Source organism: Chelon labrosus (assembly GCF_963514085.1).
Source record: "Chelon labrosus genome assembly, chromosome: 5".
Lineage (NCBI taxonomy): Eukaryota > Metazoa > Chordata > Actinopteri > Mugiliformes > Mugilidae > Chelon > Chelon labrosus.
The window spans coordinates 19,726,713-19,744,872 of NC_140341.1; the positions used below are offsets into that span (position 1 = coordinate 19,726,713).

General features: G+C 41.3%; 1 protein-coding gene across 2 annotated transcripts; it reads right to left on the bottom strand.

The window, feature by feature from the left end:
- Window positions 1-309: 309 nt before the first annotated feature.
- LOC311487923 (uncharacterized protein) lies at window positions 310-17,588 on the bottom strand. Of its 2 annotated transcripts, none has more exons than XM_084544353.1 (11): window positions 17,308-17,588; window positions 11,930-12,000; window positions 11,189-11,546; window positions 10,872-10,960; window positions 10,604-10,730; window positions 7,663-7,743; window positions 6,186-6,209; window positions 5,719-5,736; window positions 4,251-4,367; window positions 3,100-3,156; window positions 310-3,000 (listed from the first exon to the last, which is right to left on the bottom strand). In XM_084544353.1, exons 1-11 carry the CDS (start codon window positions 17,369-17,371, stop codon window positions 2,972-2,974), a joined length of 1,035 nt encoding a protein of 344 aa, XP_084400479.1. In that variant the 5' UTR covers window positions 17,372-17,588; the 3' UTR covers window positions 310-2,971. The 2 variants fall into 2 exon arrangements, with proteins under 2 accessions (XP_084400479.1, XP_084400478.1); XM_084544352.1 differs by having other exon boundaries at window positions 3,100-3,159.
- Window positions 17,589-18,160: the final 572 nt, after the last annotated feature.

The following is an 18,160-nucleotide window of genomic DNA, read 5'->3' on the forward strand; positions in this document are numbered from 1 at the left end:
GAAAACAAAGAATGCAGGTGCACAGGCTTCACATTAAAGCGTTTTTCCATTAGTAGAAAACACTATAATTTAAATACGTATTTGTATCCTATAAATCAACATATACTAGTCATTGTGGTAATTTAATCATATTAGCATGCACACACTCTCACAAGGATCAGTTTTCAAGGTTTATCCTCTGAAGACCATGCATGTGAGTAACACATTTGACAGTAATGCATTAGCTTGTTTTATAGATATTATGTATTGGCTGGCAGACTGTGAGAGAAACAGAGACATACAACACACACCAGACAAAGAAAAAACAGCTCCCACGAAAACAGTTTAATTGACTCCTCAAACATTATTTACACAACTCCAGAAGAAAGCAAGTGCCAGATGACAAAAAAGAGTCCTACAAAAAAAACACAATATTTAAATTAAAAAAAGGAAGGGTCTTACACTCGTCTAAATCAAAAATGAATTGTCTAGATATGCTTAATAAATCAAGATGTATACAGGATAGGAAAGTGCTTCTCCCTTTGAGATGGTCATTACAAAACATCTCTGCTTGTTTCACCGTTCCTTTTCTGTTGATGACATTATTTGTTTTCCTCTCAGGAATGTTCAAGAGGATGTGCGGTATAAGGCAGGACTGGTCAGCGCCCTGATTGACGCCCCGGCATTATCTGGGAAGTGCACTTCAGGACCCAATAAGTCAATGATTATCAAGGTTTACATTCTGGTTCGGACGCTGTGCTCTAGTACAGGACTGGGACTAAAAGGTAGCATGGGCGTAATATTCTCAAATGCAAGCAGTTACAGTTTTCTGGATTTTAGTATCGTTGCAGTCTCCTTCACATCAAATCAGCCCCAGCAAGTTCTGTGAATGTGCGCCCCGGGACATCAAAGTACTTTTGTAGCACTGGCTAGAGTGCACGCAGGGGGTGAGTACTGCATTGAAAGGACAATTTTCTATTTTGAAGGCATCGCTGGCTATTTCTCGAAGCTTGTACTATCATTTAGTGGGTTTATTTGTGCATTTTCACTCCATGCCAGACACACTATCCACCAGGTTCGGTGTCTCAAGAGAAACTCATCTATCGTCTATCACAGATTACAGGAAAAGAAGGCAGAAGGCAAAGCTGTGAGCCTGCATCCACCACACAGTTCGTAGACTTATTAGATATGTGACATCACAGACTATCAATAATTCTCAGCTTGAGGCTAGGCTGTTAGCAACAGTCTCTGTCCTGTATTGCAGCTATATGGTGCTTTTACAAGTAACACACTTTACATGAACTGCAGCTCTATAACCATATTTAAAAGTATTAAAGGTCTAGTACAAAACTTCAAGGCAACAAAAAGACATTCAGAAGTTAATTTTTTTTCTTTTTTTTTGTGCTACAGTGGCGAAAAAAAGCAGTAACGCTGCTTCTGAGGCATGATAATCACATAATACCACAGCAAACAACTTGACTAAAGACTCTCCGTGTCGGCTCTGAGGCACCGCTGCCGATTGTAAAGGATTCATAGAAAAATCACAGGTGAAAGATGTCTGTAATGCGGAGAAAACGAATGATACAAAACACACTGCAACAGCAACTGGCTTGCTCAAATAAAGAGACACACAGCGAGGCGAGTTTGTTTACAGCTGAAATCAACGGAGGATGTTAACAAAAGGTTGCTGGCACTACGGCGGCAAACTGGCCCACTGTGATCACACATACGGCAGCTGTTACAATCATGGGTAATAATGCAGTAATTCACGTGCACGCGTAGTCAAGTTAAGCGTTAAGATTTTGTCATTTAGGAATTAACAAAGAACGTACGTTCCTTCTTGACGTATAATCACATCATGTTTACACGTTAATGTCCCGTCTATCTACCCCGTGTGTCTACAGATTGGTCAAGCCAGGCTGTGTCAGTGAAAGGCACTATCGAGAAGAAATTACTGCATCACAACTAGACTGACACACTACATCATAACAACGTATTAATACATGACTACATTTTAAATTTGCCCATGCCGTCCACTGATGGATACAGGTTTGGGTTAGACTTCACTTCGACTCGCCCCAGCAAATTTAAAAAGTACAGTTTTTCTTGAAATCTTATTTACTCTTAAATCAGTGACTATTGATTTTGTGAAGTTCATATATGAATATTAAATGTATTTAGGCGACTGAGGAGACGTGTTAGCCACTTAACAAGATTTAAAACTAAGCCCCTTCACCAATCAAACAAACAAACACACACATACATACAGTGACATCGTTGGCCCCTTCAAACACAGATGGGACCACGTAACAGCATCCCCAGAATACAAGGATTAAAATCCTACACTAGTGGTCCTATTCAGAAATCCTTGAAATACAGTGGTAGAGATTGAAATTCAATGTACTGCAGATAATTGCACTGACGCAGGAAAATACGTTCTACTGAAGTGAATGGTTATCAGTGGATTTTGAAAATCATATGGGTGGCTCGAACAACGGCGCAATTAGCACAAAAAAGAATCCACTTGTAATAATTAACACCTTAACACCTACCATATCAATATCTGAGTTTCTACTCACATTGAATTACAGGATAGTAGCCATATAAGTAATATAAAAAGGGGATGTATAATTAAGTCTTTTTATGGTTAACAGTTAAAAGGAGATTTAATGTCTTTGTTGGTCACTCTCTTAAAAAAAGTTGGATTTGGTTTAACGCATAAAATTTGTCCAATTATTTTAATACATTTCTATGTTGCAACAATCGTTAAAGTTCACATACTTGATCTTTATCTAACTCTTTTCCCTCAAATATGCGCACACACAAGAATGAACACACATATTCACGCTCACACAGGCACACACACAGACAATCAGTCCAAAACACACAGCCCTACTCTGGGGCCTCACAGTAAATTAGCTCTACAGAGAAAAGAGCCTAACAGTGAGATTGCCACTTTGCTTGACTGAAGTAGGTCCAGGCAGTCGGGGGATCATTGCTGTTCTAGCAGGGTCTTGGAGGCTGTAAAATATTGAAGAAAGGGGTTTTATGGTTAAAACCTTTCAAATCACTGAATGTGACTGTTTGTATAAAATGTATTCTGTGTTTTCCGTGTCATACCCTGGGGATCTGCCTGAGCCTCTGTAGCATCAGCTTTGTGTGGAGCCTCTGGATCTGCTTCTAATCACAAAGATTGACAGTTAGAAAACCATGAAAAGACCAAAGCGGAATCGAGAACACATTGCAATGCTTAATTTCACATGGATTCAGTTACCTAAATAATTTTCCTACAAATTAGTAGATATCACCTTTGGAAAAGAGGAATAATTACCCGTATAATTTCACAGGGTATAAATTAAGCACCCAAGGGGAGTCCCTGAGTATGCCAATATTTCTCAGCTCTAACTGCATCTTATCACCACCACAAAAATGTGTTTCCTTGTGTTCTGGTTTAACAGTGCAAAAGTACTCATATCTATTAAGTCAGGACTCCCCATACATTGTTAATGGAGCAGCTCCAGGCTGTACATCCCGATGACATTACCAATTATAGTCCCTCCACTGAAGGATGTTAATTCATTTTCATGAATACTTACTGAGCTTTCTTAGAAATTTGCAGGGCAATATGATGAATTCATTTCTAAACGTGAGGTTTATTCAACCTTAGATACCAGCTATTAATCTAAATCTTATGATACGTATTCTGAATCTGACTTTTGGCCTATATTGTTGAAGCTGAATATCTTGTTGTTCATGTTGACTGTAAATTAAACTTTGCTGAATTTGCAGTATTGGGATGCAGGATGTGCACTGAGTCGGCTATGTCTCAAAGAGGGACTACTGACCTTCAAACATTGTGCTTTTCTGACACAAATGCACACCCTTTCCATTTTGCAATGGAGCTTGGCCAACGATAAGTCTTGGACACACCTTAAGTTAAGGCCGAGATTCTGACTAACCGAGATTGCTCACTCTTAAGGATCTGAAGGTCTTATGGGGCTTGACATTAACTCCACAGTGCTAAACAAGCCCTACAGACTTACTGAAACCAACGCTTTTGCCAGTATGGGCGCTGAAGTGAAACACCAAACAGAGATTTGGCTTGCAGTTAATTCACTGTTTACGAAACTAGTGTCAGGTGTTCTAGTGAAATATTAAACCTTGTGTGCAGCAGTTTCCGTAGCCACTGTTTTATTTAGGCGTTCCTTTTGTTTATTCTAATTATTAGTAAAAGGTGACCACATGCCACAACACAATGGTAACACAATTACCCTGTCTGTTTTTGAAGCACAGCTTCTTCTTCTGATAGGTGAAGTATCCAGCAACTGCTCCGACCGCAGCCACAACAATTGAAGTCACAACAGCAGCTAAAGGGCTAGAGCTGCCCTCTGTGGGGAAACAAACAAAAAGATAAGTGATTCCAGTGGATCCAGTTTAGCATGTCACATGAGACTGCCATTTGAGCTGTAATCATGTCAGTCTGAACATGTTTTCACAGTGCTGATGCCATCTGCACCGTGTTGAATGCTTTTCAGTGTATAGCGGCTATAACCCTAGTGTTCAGCAGTGAAGCTCAATGACGTGCAAGTGTGAGAGAGCGATGCATCATCCTGTTCCAGCATTTTCTGATCCCTTTTCATCCACCTATCCTACAATTTAGATTCCAAATAGCATTCGCAGTGAGCATTGACAGAAATCCTTCTGCACCTGTAACCTAGTTTCCATGACAACACCAATTTGAATAGTTTTCAAGCTGTGTGACAGCCAAGTATAGGTACTGCCAGGAAAACATAAAGAATTGCTTAGCGTCTAAGTAAATTAGTTGCTTTCTGCAGGGGTAATCAACAGTTTGCCCAACAATAAATTCAATTCAATTAACCCGTTTATAACTTATATGTGTATTTAATAATAAAGCAGCAGTTTAGCACAGCTAGTATCAGACATAAGGAAGGTGTCCACATCACATTACATTCATGTATTTTGAGCTGCATTGAAAGTTTGATGCAGCAGCTGAACCTTTAATGTCTTTACAGTGGCTTCCACCAGCACAAAGCAATAATGCCAAGCTAAGCTGAAGTGACAATAGAGTTGAAGATGGTTCGAGGTATGAAAAGACAAGTTATGCCCACTTGAAAGATTGAAAGAGTTCTGCAAATCCACCGGCAGAGGAAATGGTGAAAAAAACAAAGCAGACGCATGAGTCAGACATTTTCAATGAATATGAAAAGGGAATGAGTCAGCGTAACTGAACGGAAGAAATCAGGAGAATATAGTGAGTCAGTGAACGGAAGTAAAGGTGGGTGCAGGAACAGACATGTGTGAACATGCGTGTGCCCCAGTGCTGAACACGCAGCACGGACGATCCGTGATTTCAGATCACACTGAAAAGAGGAGCGCTGGCTATCGTAAAGGCAACTCGTCTTCAATATACCACATGTCTCAAGCCATACCAGTCCTTCTTAAAAGAAACCTTTTTCAAGTTTTAATACCATTACATATTTCAGAAACGGAAACTGAGAATTTTTATCTTCCTTCACCTGAAGTCGTTCATGAAGTTACGCAAAGATACTTAAAAGGAAAGCTGAAAATGTCATGCAGCAGCTGCAGTAAACCTGCCCCAGGCCTCTGCGTGGCTCACAACAATAAGGGAATGCTGATGATGCATGTATGCATGTGCAGAATGGGTGGATGAACTAATGTGTTTAAAACAGAAGAAAGAAGAGGAGGAGGATAACTCACGTTTAGTTTCAGAGTCACCTGTAGGGAAGAACAGACAAGAACACAGTTGGCATGTTATTAATGGTAACATCTTTGAACATCTTTGAAATGGCATCTTATGTGCGTAGGAACATTATTTGAGTCATAAACACATTCTGGTGCAGTTGTTTTCCAGGATTGACATTCAGGACAAGAAGAAATCATAGTAAGGTTCTCTTAAAGAAGCCCTGATTCAAACGATGTTTGAGCTGAAACAAAACAGGAGAGGCATTTTCCACTGACTCTAGCATCCTGTCTGCCTTGTCGGAGGCATGCCAGTAATATCCTGTGCGTTTCGCCGAGTTTCAGAAAGACAAAAGCCCTACAAATGCTGCAGAGGCCGCAAGGCTGTGTCCAGTATTTGCCTGTGATTTGTGAAATGTAGACTTCAGATGGCTTGATATTTTGATCATGAACACACATACACACACACAAAGAAAAGGACTTACCACTTCCCGAGGCGGCAGCATCGACTAAAGAGAGACAGAAAGAGGGGAGAAGTGTTTTAGAAGGAGGATGGACAGAAGAGGCATTATCTAAATGTGTAAATGGTGCATGTACAGCATTGTGACAGAAATGGCAGATGAACAGAGAAGAAGGCTGAGATTAGACTCTTTGTGGTAGTTTATACCTCAGGGGCATTAAGGGTTCTAGAGTTTCTGTCCTAACCGGTCTGGAAACGCACACACATGTACACACACACATGTACACCCACGCGCACACACACAAAACTCTGCATGAAGAGTCTCTTTAATACAGTTACAGAGATGCTTTTATAACATCAGAGTGATAACAAATCTGAGAGAGACACTCGCTCTCGACATAACTCTTCCTGTGATCTTGGGTTTGATCAAAACAACCCTGTTATCTCCGCCGTCGCTGCCTGTCTCTATACGTCTATGACACGGCGGGCCTCACACTTGCTTCAACTTGACAAAGCTGCTAATGACAGAGTACGACAGAAGAGTACTTTTCACTTGAATATAATGATTACGCCGATCTAGGTGAGTCATCTTTCAGAAGGAGAATAAAAGCTTAACCGCTGGGAAAAGTTGTCTCAAGAAAATCTCTTGTTCCAGAATTGCCGTCAAATTGCCCTGTGGCCACTGATTAAACCTTAGTAAAACAAGTCAATTCTGTATCTTGTTATGGGAGCAAAGCTCGGAAAATCATCAGCATACTTGCGGGACAAAGATACCACAAGAACGTCTGAAAACACAGTCTATAAGGCAGTTCTTAAGCTGTCAATCTGATAGAGCTGTAACTTTGTAGTTTTGATGTAACACCACATGATTTGATGCCACTGCTCATAAGGCGCTGTTTATGTTAAGCAGCAGAAAACAGAAAGAGGCATCAAAATAGCAGGAGAAGAATTTTTGTATGAAAAGAGGAAATGCAAAAGGACAAGAAGAAGCCTAACTTAGCTTAGTGAACAAATATCTCCAAGTCCACTTAGCTTTTCTGCTCAAACAAGGCAGAGAAATACAACTTTAAACCTCTTGGGATGTTGTAATTTACATTCTTATTAAGTCTCTAATATCAGTAACAAGTAAGACGCAAGAAAATATATAAAAGTGGTATCAAATATTCCTATTTGTGTGTGCAAATATAACCCTGAGGTAATATTTAGGATTTTATAATGCATGCACTGGTGAAGTAAAAAGTATTTCCCACATTCTTGGAGACTCCTGATCCCAGACGCCGTGGTAAACAACACTTATCTCATTGTACCACATAGTGTAGTTCCAAACAGCGTGCAGAGCAACAAGAAAAAAACAAATAGACTTATATGGTATCTCTTCCATGGCCCTTTTTTGCATTGCTAACTGGGTAACTACTGGCTCTTCTATGTTTCTGTACGTTATCTGGACAGGCCATGTGTTGCGATAATAAATTTAACTGTAATTGTTATGAGTAATTACTAACCATCAGAGTCAGCACTGACGCTCATTCCTGACTTGGGTTTGTTGTCAGTGTCTTCTGCTAAGGCATCCTCCAAGTTAAACCCTGCATGAGAAAGAAAATATTTATTAAATATCACCAGTGACAGAAGTGATAATTTGAATCCCTGGAGGAAAATCACCCAGACATAATGTCTCCCTCTCACACTGCACTTTCCTATTTAATGATAACCGTGTCTCAGCCTTCCTAGCAGCGTAAAAGCCCGGCAGAGGCGTACTCAATAGGGTCTCTGAAACGCCACCAGCTCCAGGGGTGTAACAGCGATCTTGTGAACCAGTCCTGACTTAAATTAAAAGCTATTATCTGTCGGGAACAATACTTCACCCTGCTCTATATTCATTGGGGGGAAACCCAAGTGACTTATACAACATGTGCGGTGACTCAGTGTACAAAACAGTTTTAGGCCGGGCAGGGCGAGGTCTGATAGGTGAACTAATTTATGGCTAATAGGAGCTCAGAGGCACAATTATGCAGTGACCCATCCCCTCGCCTTAACAAAACCCTCAAAGCAAATAATAATGAGCACGCCTTGTACTTGCATTGTAAAGAACCCTTTGCCACAGGGTGGTACAAGAATACAGAGTAGCAAAACCATATTTTGAAGCATAAATTTCAGGCCCCTACTTTCATTCTCTCCAGTGTTCAATCCCATCTACTGTGCAGCCTTTACCCTTTTCCTGGCCTTTTAATTAACCTCTCCATCTTTGCTCTACCCAGTCCCTTTACTTCTGCTGTGATCATTCTTCTTATGGCTCCTACATTCCCTCTTCTCTGCCATCTTTTTCTGCCTTCTTCTTTCTTCACCCTCATCTTTTTTCTCATCACCGAGGTGAGAGAATCGCATGGAAGTAACCCTCCGTGGCAACCACTTCCTCAGCACGAAACGCATTCTTCCCCTCCTACCATCACCATTGTGAGGAGATAAGCTAAACATAAGATGACTATTCTTGAGTGACTGCAAAGGAGGATGTCCTGCTATAAAGAAGGTAAAGACAAACAACAAGACAGGAAATGAGATCAGCTTCGAGTCTAGAAGGAAAACAAGCAAGAATCCCGGCCTTGAAAAAAGACGGGGTTAAGAAAATAAAAGTTAACACTTCAATCGTGATAAACTCACACTGAGGTCATTTGGGAGGCCTAGTTACAGAAATCACCGCACATAATTTAAGGAGGTAAAATCGTATGGGCCAAAATCCCACCTCGCAGCTTTCCTAAGGGATTTGTATATTATTTTTTGATAGAGAGGCACATCTGTTCCCCATTAATTTGTTCAGAAAGTAGGGCGTTGCAGGACAATGATACATGATAACTCATGAAAGCAAGACATATATATATATATTTAAAATGACTGATAAAACAAAATTCTGTCTACAGAATTTTATTGATGTTTCAGGGGTCAAAAGAAGTCGCAGTGGAGACCTAATATGTTTGGAAATATTTAGAAACAAATCTGAGATGACCTTGTTCTAGAAAACACAAGAGTGTAAATGGCATTCTTCAAAATCTGCTTAACGTCAGCCGGTTGCTGCAGTAGGTTCAGAGCTGAAGAGACAAAACACTGCAAGGTATTTATTCAGTTTACCTCAAACACAGTTTATGAGTCCCCTCTGTTCCATGATTTTAAAGGTATTCCTGTAATATTTCAAAATGTTGCTGTACAGAAATGGACATGTCTAAGGATCAGTTGCACAGCAGAGCTTTTACATTGGTACCATTGTTACTGTAATCGCTGAACATGGTTTTAATTCTGTTGTTCAGGGGCTGTCTGATGAAAAAATACTCAGTTCAGTAAGAGGTTTGGACACTTGGACTTAGCACTGCTTAAACATAAACTAAACATTATAACAGTCATGAAGGTGGCGTGGGATAAGTGCCTAATAAACTGGTAAGTGTATTGGACATCTGTGAAGGCGGTATGATCTCCGAATCTTTCTCACGACGATTTGTAGCGTGTGGCTACAGTCAGACGACATGCTAACAGACCACTGTAGTTTTACAAGTAAAAAGTTAAAGAACCTGACATTTCACAAACAAGTTTGTACAGTTTCCCTGTAAAGTGCAGTGCATGCTGAGGAGGTGAGATCATCTAATGAATGCATACAGCTCTCTCTGCAACTCCTTATGCTTTTGGCCTTAAACCACACACTCAGTTACCAGAGGTGAGGTTGCTATTTAACCTTTTGTCGTTGTATACTGATTTAAATGCTGGGGAAAGAAGAAAAATTAGCCTGAAGCTGAACCAAGTAAAATATCTAAAACAGTTTAAAGTAAGAAATCGCATCACTCCTTTAGAATTGTAAGTGTGGTTCTCACAGATTACACCAGATAAGACAGACCCACGTAGGTAAAGGTGTGATATTGCATCAGATATTACTGTTGCAACTAAGGGGGTTCTGCTAACATTGAATGTTTACCAAAAGTGTTGCATAAAAGTTACAGATGCTCATTTTGAAATGTTTTGAGTGACCCTTAACTTACCAGATGGTTATTTTCAGAAGCAACACATATGACTATTCACAAATTTGTCGGCAGTAGTAAGAGCAACAAAGTCCACTTTCAAATAAAGCGGGGTGGGTGGCATTGTAAGTCAAATGATGGACTTTCAGCCAGGAGACATGGGTTTGTGTCCTGTGCAGACCCTTACATTTTATATGTAGTTGACTATGTATTTTGTCCTAGAAGCCATTCCCTTATCCACACATCCACAGGATCTGCAGCCTGTCCAGTCGCCTTAAATATTTAACCACTGCTGTCATCTTCCCGGTGAGGACTTTGTTCTCTTTGTCTTAACTTTTAACAAACAACTTCTATTTGTGCAACACATCATCACGACAAAAGGTCAGATACACTTCTTTCAACACCCGTGTGTAACTTAATGTCCGTGGCAGCATATTTATATTCTTACCAGTCTCAGAGTTATCTGCGTCCTTTGCTACAATTTCTTTCTCATCCCCTGGATTGGATGGCTTTTCAGTTGGATCGGCTGGTGATTCCTGATCGTCTGCTTCAGTGGTACCAATTGGTGAATCGCTCTATTAAGAAAGTATCAAAGAGCAAAGATACGTGAACTCACAATAATGCAGCTCCTGAATAATACCTGTGGTGTAATAAACGCAGCATGTTGGACTAGGTTTGAATAAGATGTTTTATCTATTAGTAAAACTTCTACTGACCTCCCCTTGATCAGGTGTTGTAGAAGGATCCTTGTCTACATCATCTGTTGGCAGCTCAGTATTTGAATCGTTAACCTCTGAATCAGGATCTGGCCATGGATATGACATTGAATGTATTAGAGCAATGATTTGTGCTTTTATTAGCCATTTACTTGTTTAGTTATGGCTTGTTTTACTACACTGTTTTACACAAGTGTAGGATGACCGTAAAATTGGAGAATATGAGAAAACTGACATCAATAGTATGTGTATGTGTGAGAATGATCTTCTCATCAATTATCATTCGGTATGTGCATTTTTGAATTGTGGCTCATCACCTTGTGTTGTTGCCAGCACATCAGCTTCAGTGTCCGTTGCAGTAGTTGTTTCTGCATCTCCATCAGCAGGAGTTTCTGTTGTTGCACCTCCATCTCCAGTTAGTGTATCTGCATCTTCATCTGCAGGAGTAGTTGTTTCCAAATCTTCAGCTCCAGGAGTAGTTGTTGCCTCATCTCCATCGGTTTCCTCCTCTCCACCTGCAGGAGAGCTGGTTGTTTCCTCCTCTCCACCTGCAGGAGAGCTGGTTGTTTCCTCCTCTCCACCTGCAGGAGGGCTGGCTGTTTCCTCTTCTCCACCTGCAGGAGAGCTGGTTGTCGCTATTTCATCTAGAATCGTTTCAGCTGTGGACTGCATTTCCTGTATGTGGAACAACATTTTTATCTCATGAAATTACGTTACAAATTCCAATAGATCAGACAAGACAGTCAAATAGCAAGCTGAGGCCGAGAGCCGGACATCTGGACACCATTTATAGTGTGTTGCCTCAACCACCAAAGGGTTTATTGGGCAAGGAGATCTGAGAAAAGTGTGTAAATAGATGAACAGATAAATAGATGAATGGTTTATTTCCACCCATGCAGCTCTCAACAGGATCTCCATAATGGAACCAAAAAAAAAAACTCGTAATTTGTGATCTATTAGGAGACATATCAGGACATACTGCGTTTAAAGATTGACTGAAACAAAACGCAATCAAACGAGCAAAGAATCCCAAGTATCAAGATAACTCTATTCCTCACCTCTGATGGTTCCGCAGTAGTGCCAGGGTTTTCATTGACAGTCTGAGATGTATCTTCTGGGATTCCATCCTCTACACAAAGTTGCGTGAGGGAAGAAAGTAACAGAGTAAGAATAGAGCGCAGAGTGACATACTAAATACTGAGACACATCAATGTCAAACGGGTGGAAAAAACAGCAAACCCAGGTGCCTCAACAGATGTTACACAAATACTTAACAAAGGAGGCAAACCAGGCAATCCAAAATTGCCTTGTTTGTGTCTCAGAGGAAGTTCTTCCTGCCTTTGAACGCACACAACACAGCATCCTTGACGAATGCTGACCACCGTGTGGCCTTAACACACAAACCAATAAGAGGAAATACAAATCTGCCGTTAAACAGAACCAGCAGAACTTGTTAGTGATAAGTGTAACCAGTGGTAATTAAACACTGCGTGCCTTAATCCATCTGTTGTCATTTAAAATCATCAAAACGTTGTGGATTCAACACATTCTCTTATCACGACTCTCACCGCTGACTAACAGACACACGCGCTCGGAGCCACACCCCGGCCTGATTGGTGCCTGATGTGAACACTTCAGCCGCAATCAGATGACAGACACATCGATCACGTCTGACCTGCTCCGCCATCATACGAAGTCTCGACCTCAGCGCTGGCATCGCAGCTCTGCACTAATGAGAAAATGCTCTCTGTTGTGTGTGTGTGTGTTTGACCCAGTGCTGTGACATTCCCCTGTTGCATGTGAGAAGCTGAGACGGCAAAATGTTGTCTGACGCGATTGCTCTCTGCTTTGCTGACTTCAGCAGCACTCTGATGCCGGACGGTACTTTCTTACTGACGAAACTATCGTATGAGCGATCCTGTCCTTTCGGAAAGTAATGGAAGCTCAGAACTGTGTACCTCAATAGTCTGGCTTAAACAGGAAGAACTCTTCATCTTTTGTCAGTGAATTTTTCAGAGGGGGATCACTGGGCTTGCCAAGGGAGATTGTATCAGTGTCTGTGAAGCCTTGAGGGATAGCAGTATGAACACATCTGAGGTATTTCTATAACACTGAAAATCCTCTAAGCGGTGAGACGTACTGGTGACACCCAAGCTCCTTTCATACACACATTATGCACATACCACATGCTCTAAAACATGACTATTGGCCATGCAAAGCTGCACATCCTCCTTTTCAGACAAGGAAGAATTGTAACTATGCCACCCTGGCATCCAAGACAAACATTATTCAAAGTTTTTAATGAGTGACACAGTGTGGACATGGATGGGTGGGTGTGTCACTGCATTCGTGACTTCCTTGGAGACGTACTTTAGCATCCTATTCATGTGGGACAGTGAGGCGGAACAAAGTTAAAGCGTCTCACCACACTCATGATAAAAGATAAAGGAAAAAAAGATCCCATGTATGAATACTCTGCCGTGTCAGTATTCATTTTAATTCATGTATCTCATGCAGCTCCACTAGATGTGTATGAGCCCTCGTGTGTGTAGAATGAGAGGCCGCATGCGATCTCTCCCTTTGTGTTGTTGTGCCGTAGAACATTCTGTTCAGTTTGCCACTTAACCACCTCTGCTGCAAACGTACCCCCGGACACTAATGAACGGCCGCACACACACACGCAAGCATACAAACTCATAAAACAACTTCTCCTCCCCTTTCACTGCGAACATACAAACCACCACATGTTCACACATGTGAAAGCCATGCGCACACACATGTTCACATTTACTCTTTAACACTTTGGCTAAGGTGTGTCCTGTTTAGCGTGAGTGAAAACAACTGTTGCACATCACAAGCTCTCTCCTCCTTCCCATCAGTCTTTAAATCTATCAGCCCCTTCTTCTGTGTCTCCCAATATTCTTAACTCCCTCTGTTTCACTGCCACTTCTTTCCCCTTGAGGCTGGTGAGTCATCTGTGTCTCTGACACGGCTGCACGCGATTGTATGGGACTGTGCAACGCAGCAGTGTTCCACAGAAAATGGGTCTCCAGAGAAAAACTAAGTCAAACCAGTTTACGCACATGGGAAAGTATCAAACTGTCGGTTACAGTGTGTTCTTTTAAAGACTGGTCAAGTGACTTGACAGATGATTAGATAATTATTTTTCTCTAGAAATATTTGATTGAGACAAGAGCTCAGATCAAGCTCAGCAACTATAATCAGCTACTGGCTCCATCTAAAGGAAGCAAAATCTAATTTATTCAACTTCTAAAAACAATACACAGTAATGGAAACAAGACGTAATAAGCTAATAATAAGGAAATTAGAGCTGCAACAACAGTTTTTTTCATTTTTAATTAATCTGCTATGTTTTCAGTCATTAGAATGGTAAAAGACTGTGAACAAAGTAGTAATTTCCTTCTTTGTTCTTCTTTTATATAACCAAAATGGATATAAAGGATATTCAGTTGACTGCCATGTGTACTAAAGAAATGAATCAAATCATTGAGCTACAGTGATTATATATATATATTTTTTTTGTGGCTTAAATATGACCATTTTTTATGTTTTTATTAAAGTAGTGGATTTAATTTGAATCAACTAATCAACAGGAAAGTGGTTTGCCATCCTTTTTTAACACTAGACATACAAAGAGCTTTGCAAATGTCTCTGGCCTGTGTTTAGTCAAAGGGCGTTTATCGCCACCAAGTATGCAAACATTGGACTGGCGTACTTGGTAGCTCAGGCTTCACCAGTTCGATTCTGAAGTACTGGCGTTGGAACAGCCTGTTCAGAGGACGCCTGTGAAATGATTTTTGGGATACCTCCAGATACATCCTTGGTGAAAACGTGCAGGGCAAAAACGCATCCAGCCCTTGAACTGTACTTGGTCAGACGCGTATTTTGAATTGGAACAGTACTTCGGAAGCGCCTGATGACGTTTCACAAGAACACAAGTAAAGACAAGAACAGATATTGTGTTATGCCCAACAACATTTCGGCATGCAGACAGGAGGGACCTGAAATTGAACTAAAACACTGAAATCCAGGTGCAATCACAGAGATGATCAGGATGGTTACTGATCATTTCACTGCCAGCACTGATATCACATGACTTTTTGGAAAGTGGGCGCTTGATACGCTTTGCAAACATCTCATGAGTCCAAAACAAACATTGTTGGGTTCATGGGAAACGTACCAGCAGTTCTGGTGGAAAAGAAAATTCACTGACATAATTTAAATGTACTACAGGTGTATAAATTGATTTGACGATTTGATACTCTTTTTAACAGCTTGTGCTCAATAAGCAACTGCTTTTTAGCCGTTACATCATACTGGTTAGCTGCTATGATGACAGTCAATACAAAATAAGAAGCACTGCATTCAGAAAGAGTGATGTTTATCACGTTTCTCATGCATGGATGTTTTAGACCAACACTGACATGTGGATGCAGGTGCCATTGTTGGATCATCTGAAAAGGTGACATGAGGAAACCTATCTTGACATCTGATATCATCTCTTGGTTAGACTAGCAATGAAGAAATGTTACGGAAACTGAAAAAGAATAAAGGAGTAAATGAACTGTACTTTTATTTATCTAACGTACGCCGTTGCAAGGCACACAATGCGTGGTTCGCTTGTGTCTCATTATCAGTGCCACAAATCTGAAAAAACTTATTTTATGACTCATCTGGTTCCTGTCATGAGATCGTGTGCGAGTAATAATGTGCATAAAAAAAGCCTTGCCTCGTAATAGTACACCGCGAACTGTTGTGTAAATGTGTGTCAGGCGATACAACAGCACATCCACATCACATTGTTCTGTCAGGCAAGGTTCTATTGTGCGTTTGTGGGACAGAAAGCGTTGTGTTTACCCCCATCATCATACACATCTTAAACCTGCCCCTATGAGAGAGGACGTGTGTGCTTGTGTGTGGGTTCCACTTATCTACCAAAGAGAATGATTTATGTTTTGGCAGTTGAAGGTGTAAACACAGGCAAGCCCGCGCACACACACACACCTGGCGCACACCACAAAGCTCCTTTCATTTGCGTCAGGAGACACACGGCTGACTTATGTACACACTCGCACTGATGAAGCAATCCCACACTCCCACATGTTCTGTACATTAAAGTTGGAGCCCACACCCGCCCGCACACTTTCACTCTTTCTCTCACACACACATATACAGATGCTGAGGGCCCTTGGGGAGAGAAAGGCGCTGAGACTAGTTGTGTCGTTGGGTGTTGTCTACAGCTGGAGCTGGATCTAGTTACTGACATTCCCTATCACTTTCTTCTATAACCTACACCATAAATGATGTGCACATATGTAAGCGTGCCTATAAACTGATGATTGCAATGGTGATTTTTTTTCCCCTGTGTCTCAATACACCAATTTCCACAGTTTAGAATGAAGTTACAGGTCAGCAATAAGAGAAAATGTGTGTTTAAGAAAAAATGCAGGTAAAAAGTACAAAATGAGACAACGTGTGAGTGAAGGTGTTTGTTTCTTAGACAATAAAAAAGTGAACCGGTAGAGTGAGATATCAGATCACATCAGACGTCCAACTGAAAATATTTGCATAATCATAATGAGGTTCTTTTCCCTTCCTTGTAGTGTGTGACCCTCTGTTTTCCCTCTCGATCGGCTGCAACAGTTCGCCTTTATCTCCTTCCAACATATCCCCCACTTTCCCTCTCTCTTTTTCCTCAGTTTATGTGTTTTCCTCAATGCGCCCCTTCTCTCCCCGTGAGTTTTATTGCGGGTTCAAACAATCTGAAATTGCTGCAAGCGCCGCAGGGAAGGGCAGAGGCCCATGGGCCAGCTGAGGAAGAAAGAAGAGGAAGAGGAGAGACAGAGCGAAGAGGAAGAACGAGAGATACAGAGAAGAAAGCTGGGGATGAGGCTCAGCCCCGAGGGATACACAAAAAAAGGAATCAAAGAGAAAAAGCGGAAGAAAATTACTTATATGATGACAATGGGTCCACCACACCCCTTTAGAGCAAAGTCCAAAAACGATATTACATGACACACCTTTTTTTTTTTTTTGCTGATGAGGCCTGGGCTGCAGACCCAGGAACAAATTACAGTGAAGAGCTTTTATGTATTCAGTCAGAACAAGGGGAGAGCAGTTACATGTGAACTGAGTCGTGATGAGGATTCAGACAGACTGGAAAAAGAGACTGACTCGTAATTGGACTCACACACACACACACACACACACACACACACACACAGGCACATGAGGAAGAAAAGAGAAAAATAGAAAAAAGAGGTGAGAGATGGAGAAATAGAGACAATGAGATGAAGATGACACAGAACAGACATTCGGATAGACAGATGGATAGATAGATAGGAGGGATATGTGCATACTGAGAAAACAACAGCTGCATACAAGTGGGCAGAATTAATTGCAAATAAACCATTACCTTGTGCCTTGGCGTGTGAGGCCAGCAGGCTTCCTAATAGCAGAATCCACAGGTATGACATCATGGGAACACGGTGTTCTGGTTTCGAAGAAAATCGGGGCTCACTCTCCCTCTTCTCGCCCTTCAGAAAGGACAATTAGGCGGCCTGGAAGACTCAGGTGGATCTGGAGGGCGTGCTTGTCTCTGTGCCGGTGCGTTCCTGCGCGGATCAATCCAGTGCGCTCAGATGCTCGAGCTCAGTGCAGTGCGCGCCACCGCGGATCAGTCGTCCTCTTTTGTCTGGATGTGGGGAGAGAGACGGTTCGGTCTTTATTAAGGTGGGCGGGTCTCTTCTCCCAAATGTAGACAGACAGACAGACGGGCGGACGGGCTGGGTGCGTTGCTGCGAGAGCGTTGCTATTACTTTCGCCACTGATGATCGGAATGGCTTTTTTTTTTTTTTTTTTTGGCCATACCGACGCCATGACTGTAACCACCAATTTAGACTGATACTCGTCTTCATCAATCATGACTAGCATGAGAAAAATCTCAATTAACCAGAAACTCCATGCAAGACTTAATATATCATTCAAGTCGTCTTCATTTATATGACAGCAGTGGTGGTTCCATTGTCAGTGCGCAGTGGTAAATTCTTAATTGGAGGCTACTTACTCTGTCCATCCAGCTGACAGGATCCACCACACTGAAGTACCTGAAAGGATCACTTAACATAACATGACTGAAACATTCCCATACTGGCTTAAAAGTGGATGATTTAGGCACTCTATACTTTTTTATAGCCCTAATAACTGTAATTTACATAGATTGAGTGGAAGTTTCTGAAGTGAATACACAATTATTGGACTTTAAGATG

What these genes read in the sequence shown, in the direction of transcription:
- LOC311487923 (XM_084544352.1), bottom strand. Translation starts at nt 17,371, where the DNA reads ATGATGTCATACCTGTGGATTCTGCTATTAGGAAGCCTGCTGGCCTCA. An exon ending in TGTGCTGGCAACAACACAAG is followed by an intron (nt 10,961 to 11,188) that starts GTGATGAGCCAC and finishes ATCCATGGCCAG; the next exon opens with ATCCTGATTCAGAGGTTAAC. An exon ending in CGTCAGTGCTGACTCTGATG is followed by an intron (nt 6,210 to 7,662) that starts GTTAGTAATTAC and finishes GTCTCTCTTTAG; the next exon opens with TCGATGCTGCCGCCTCGGGA.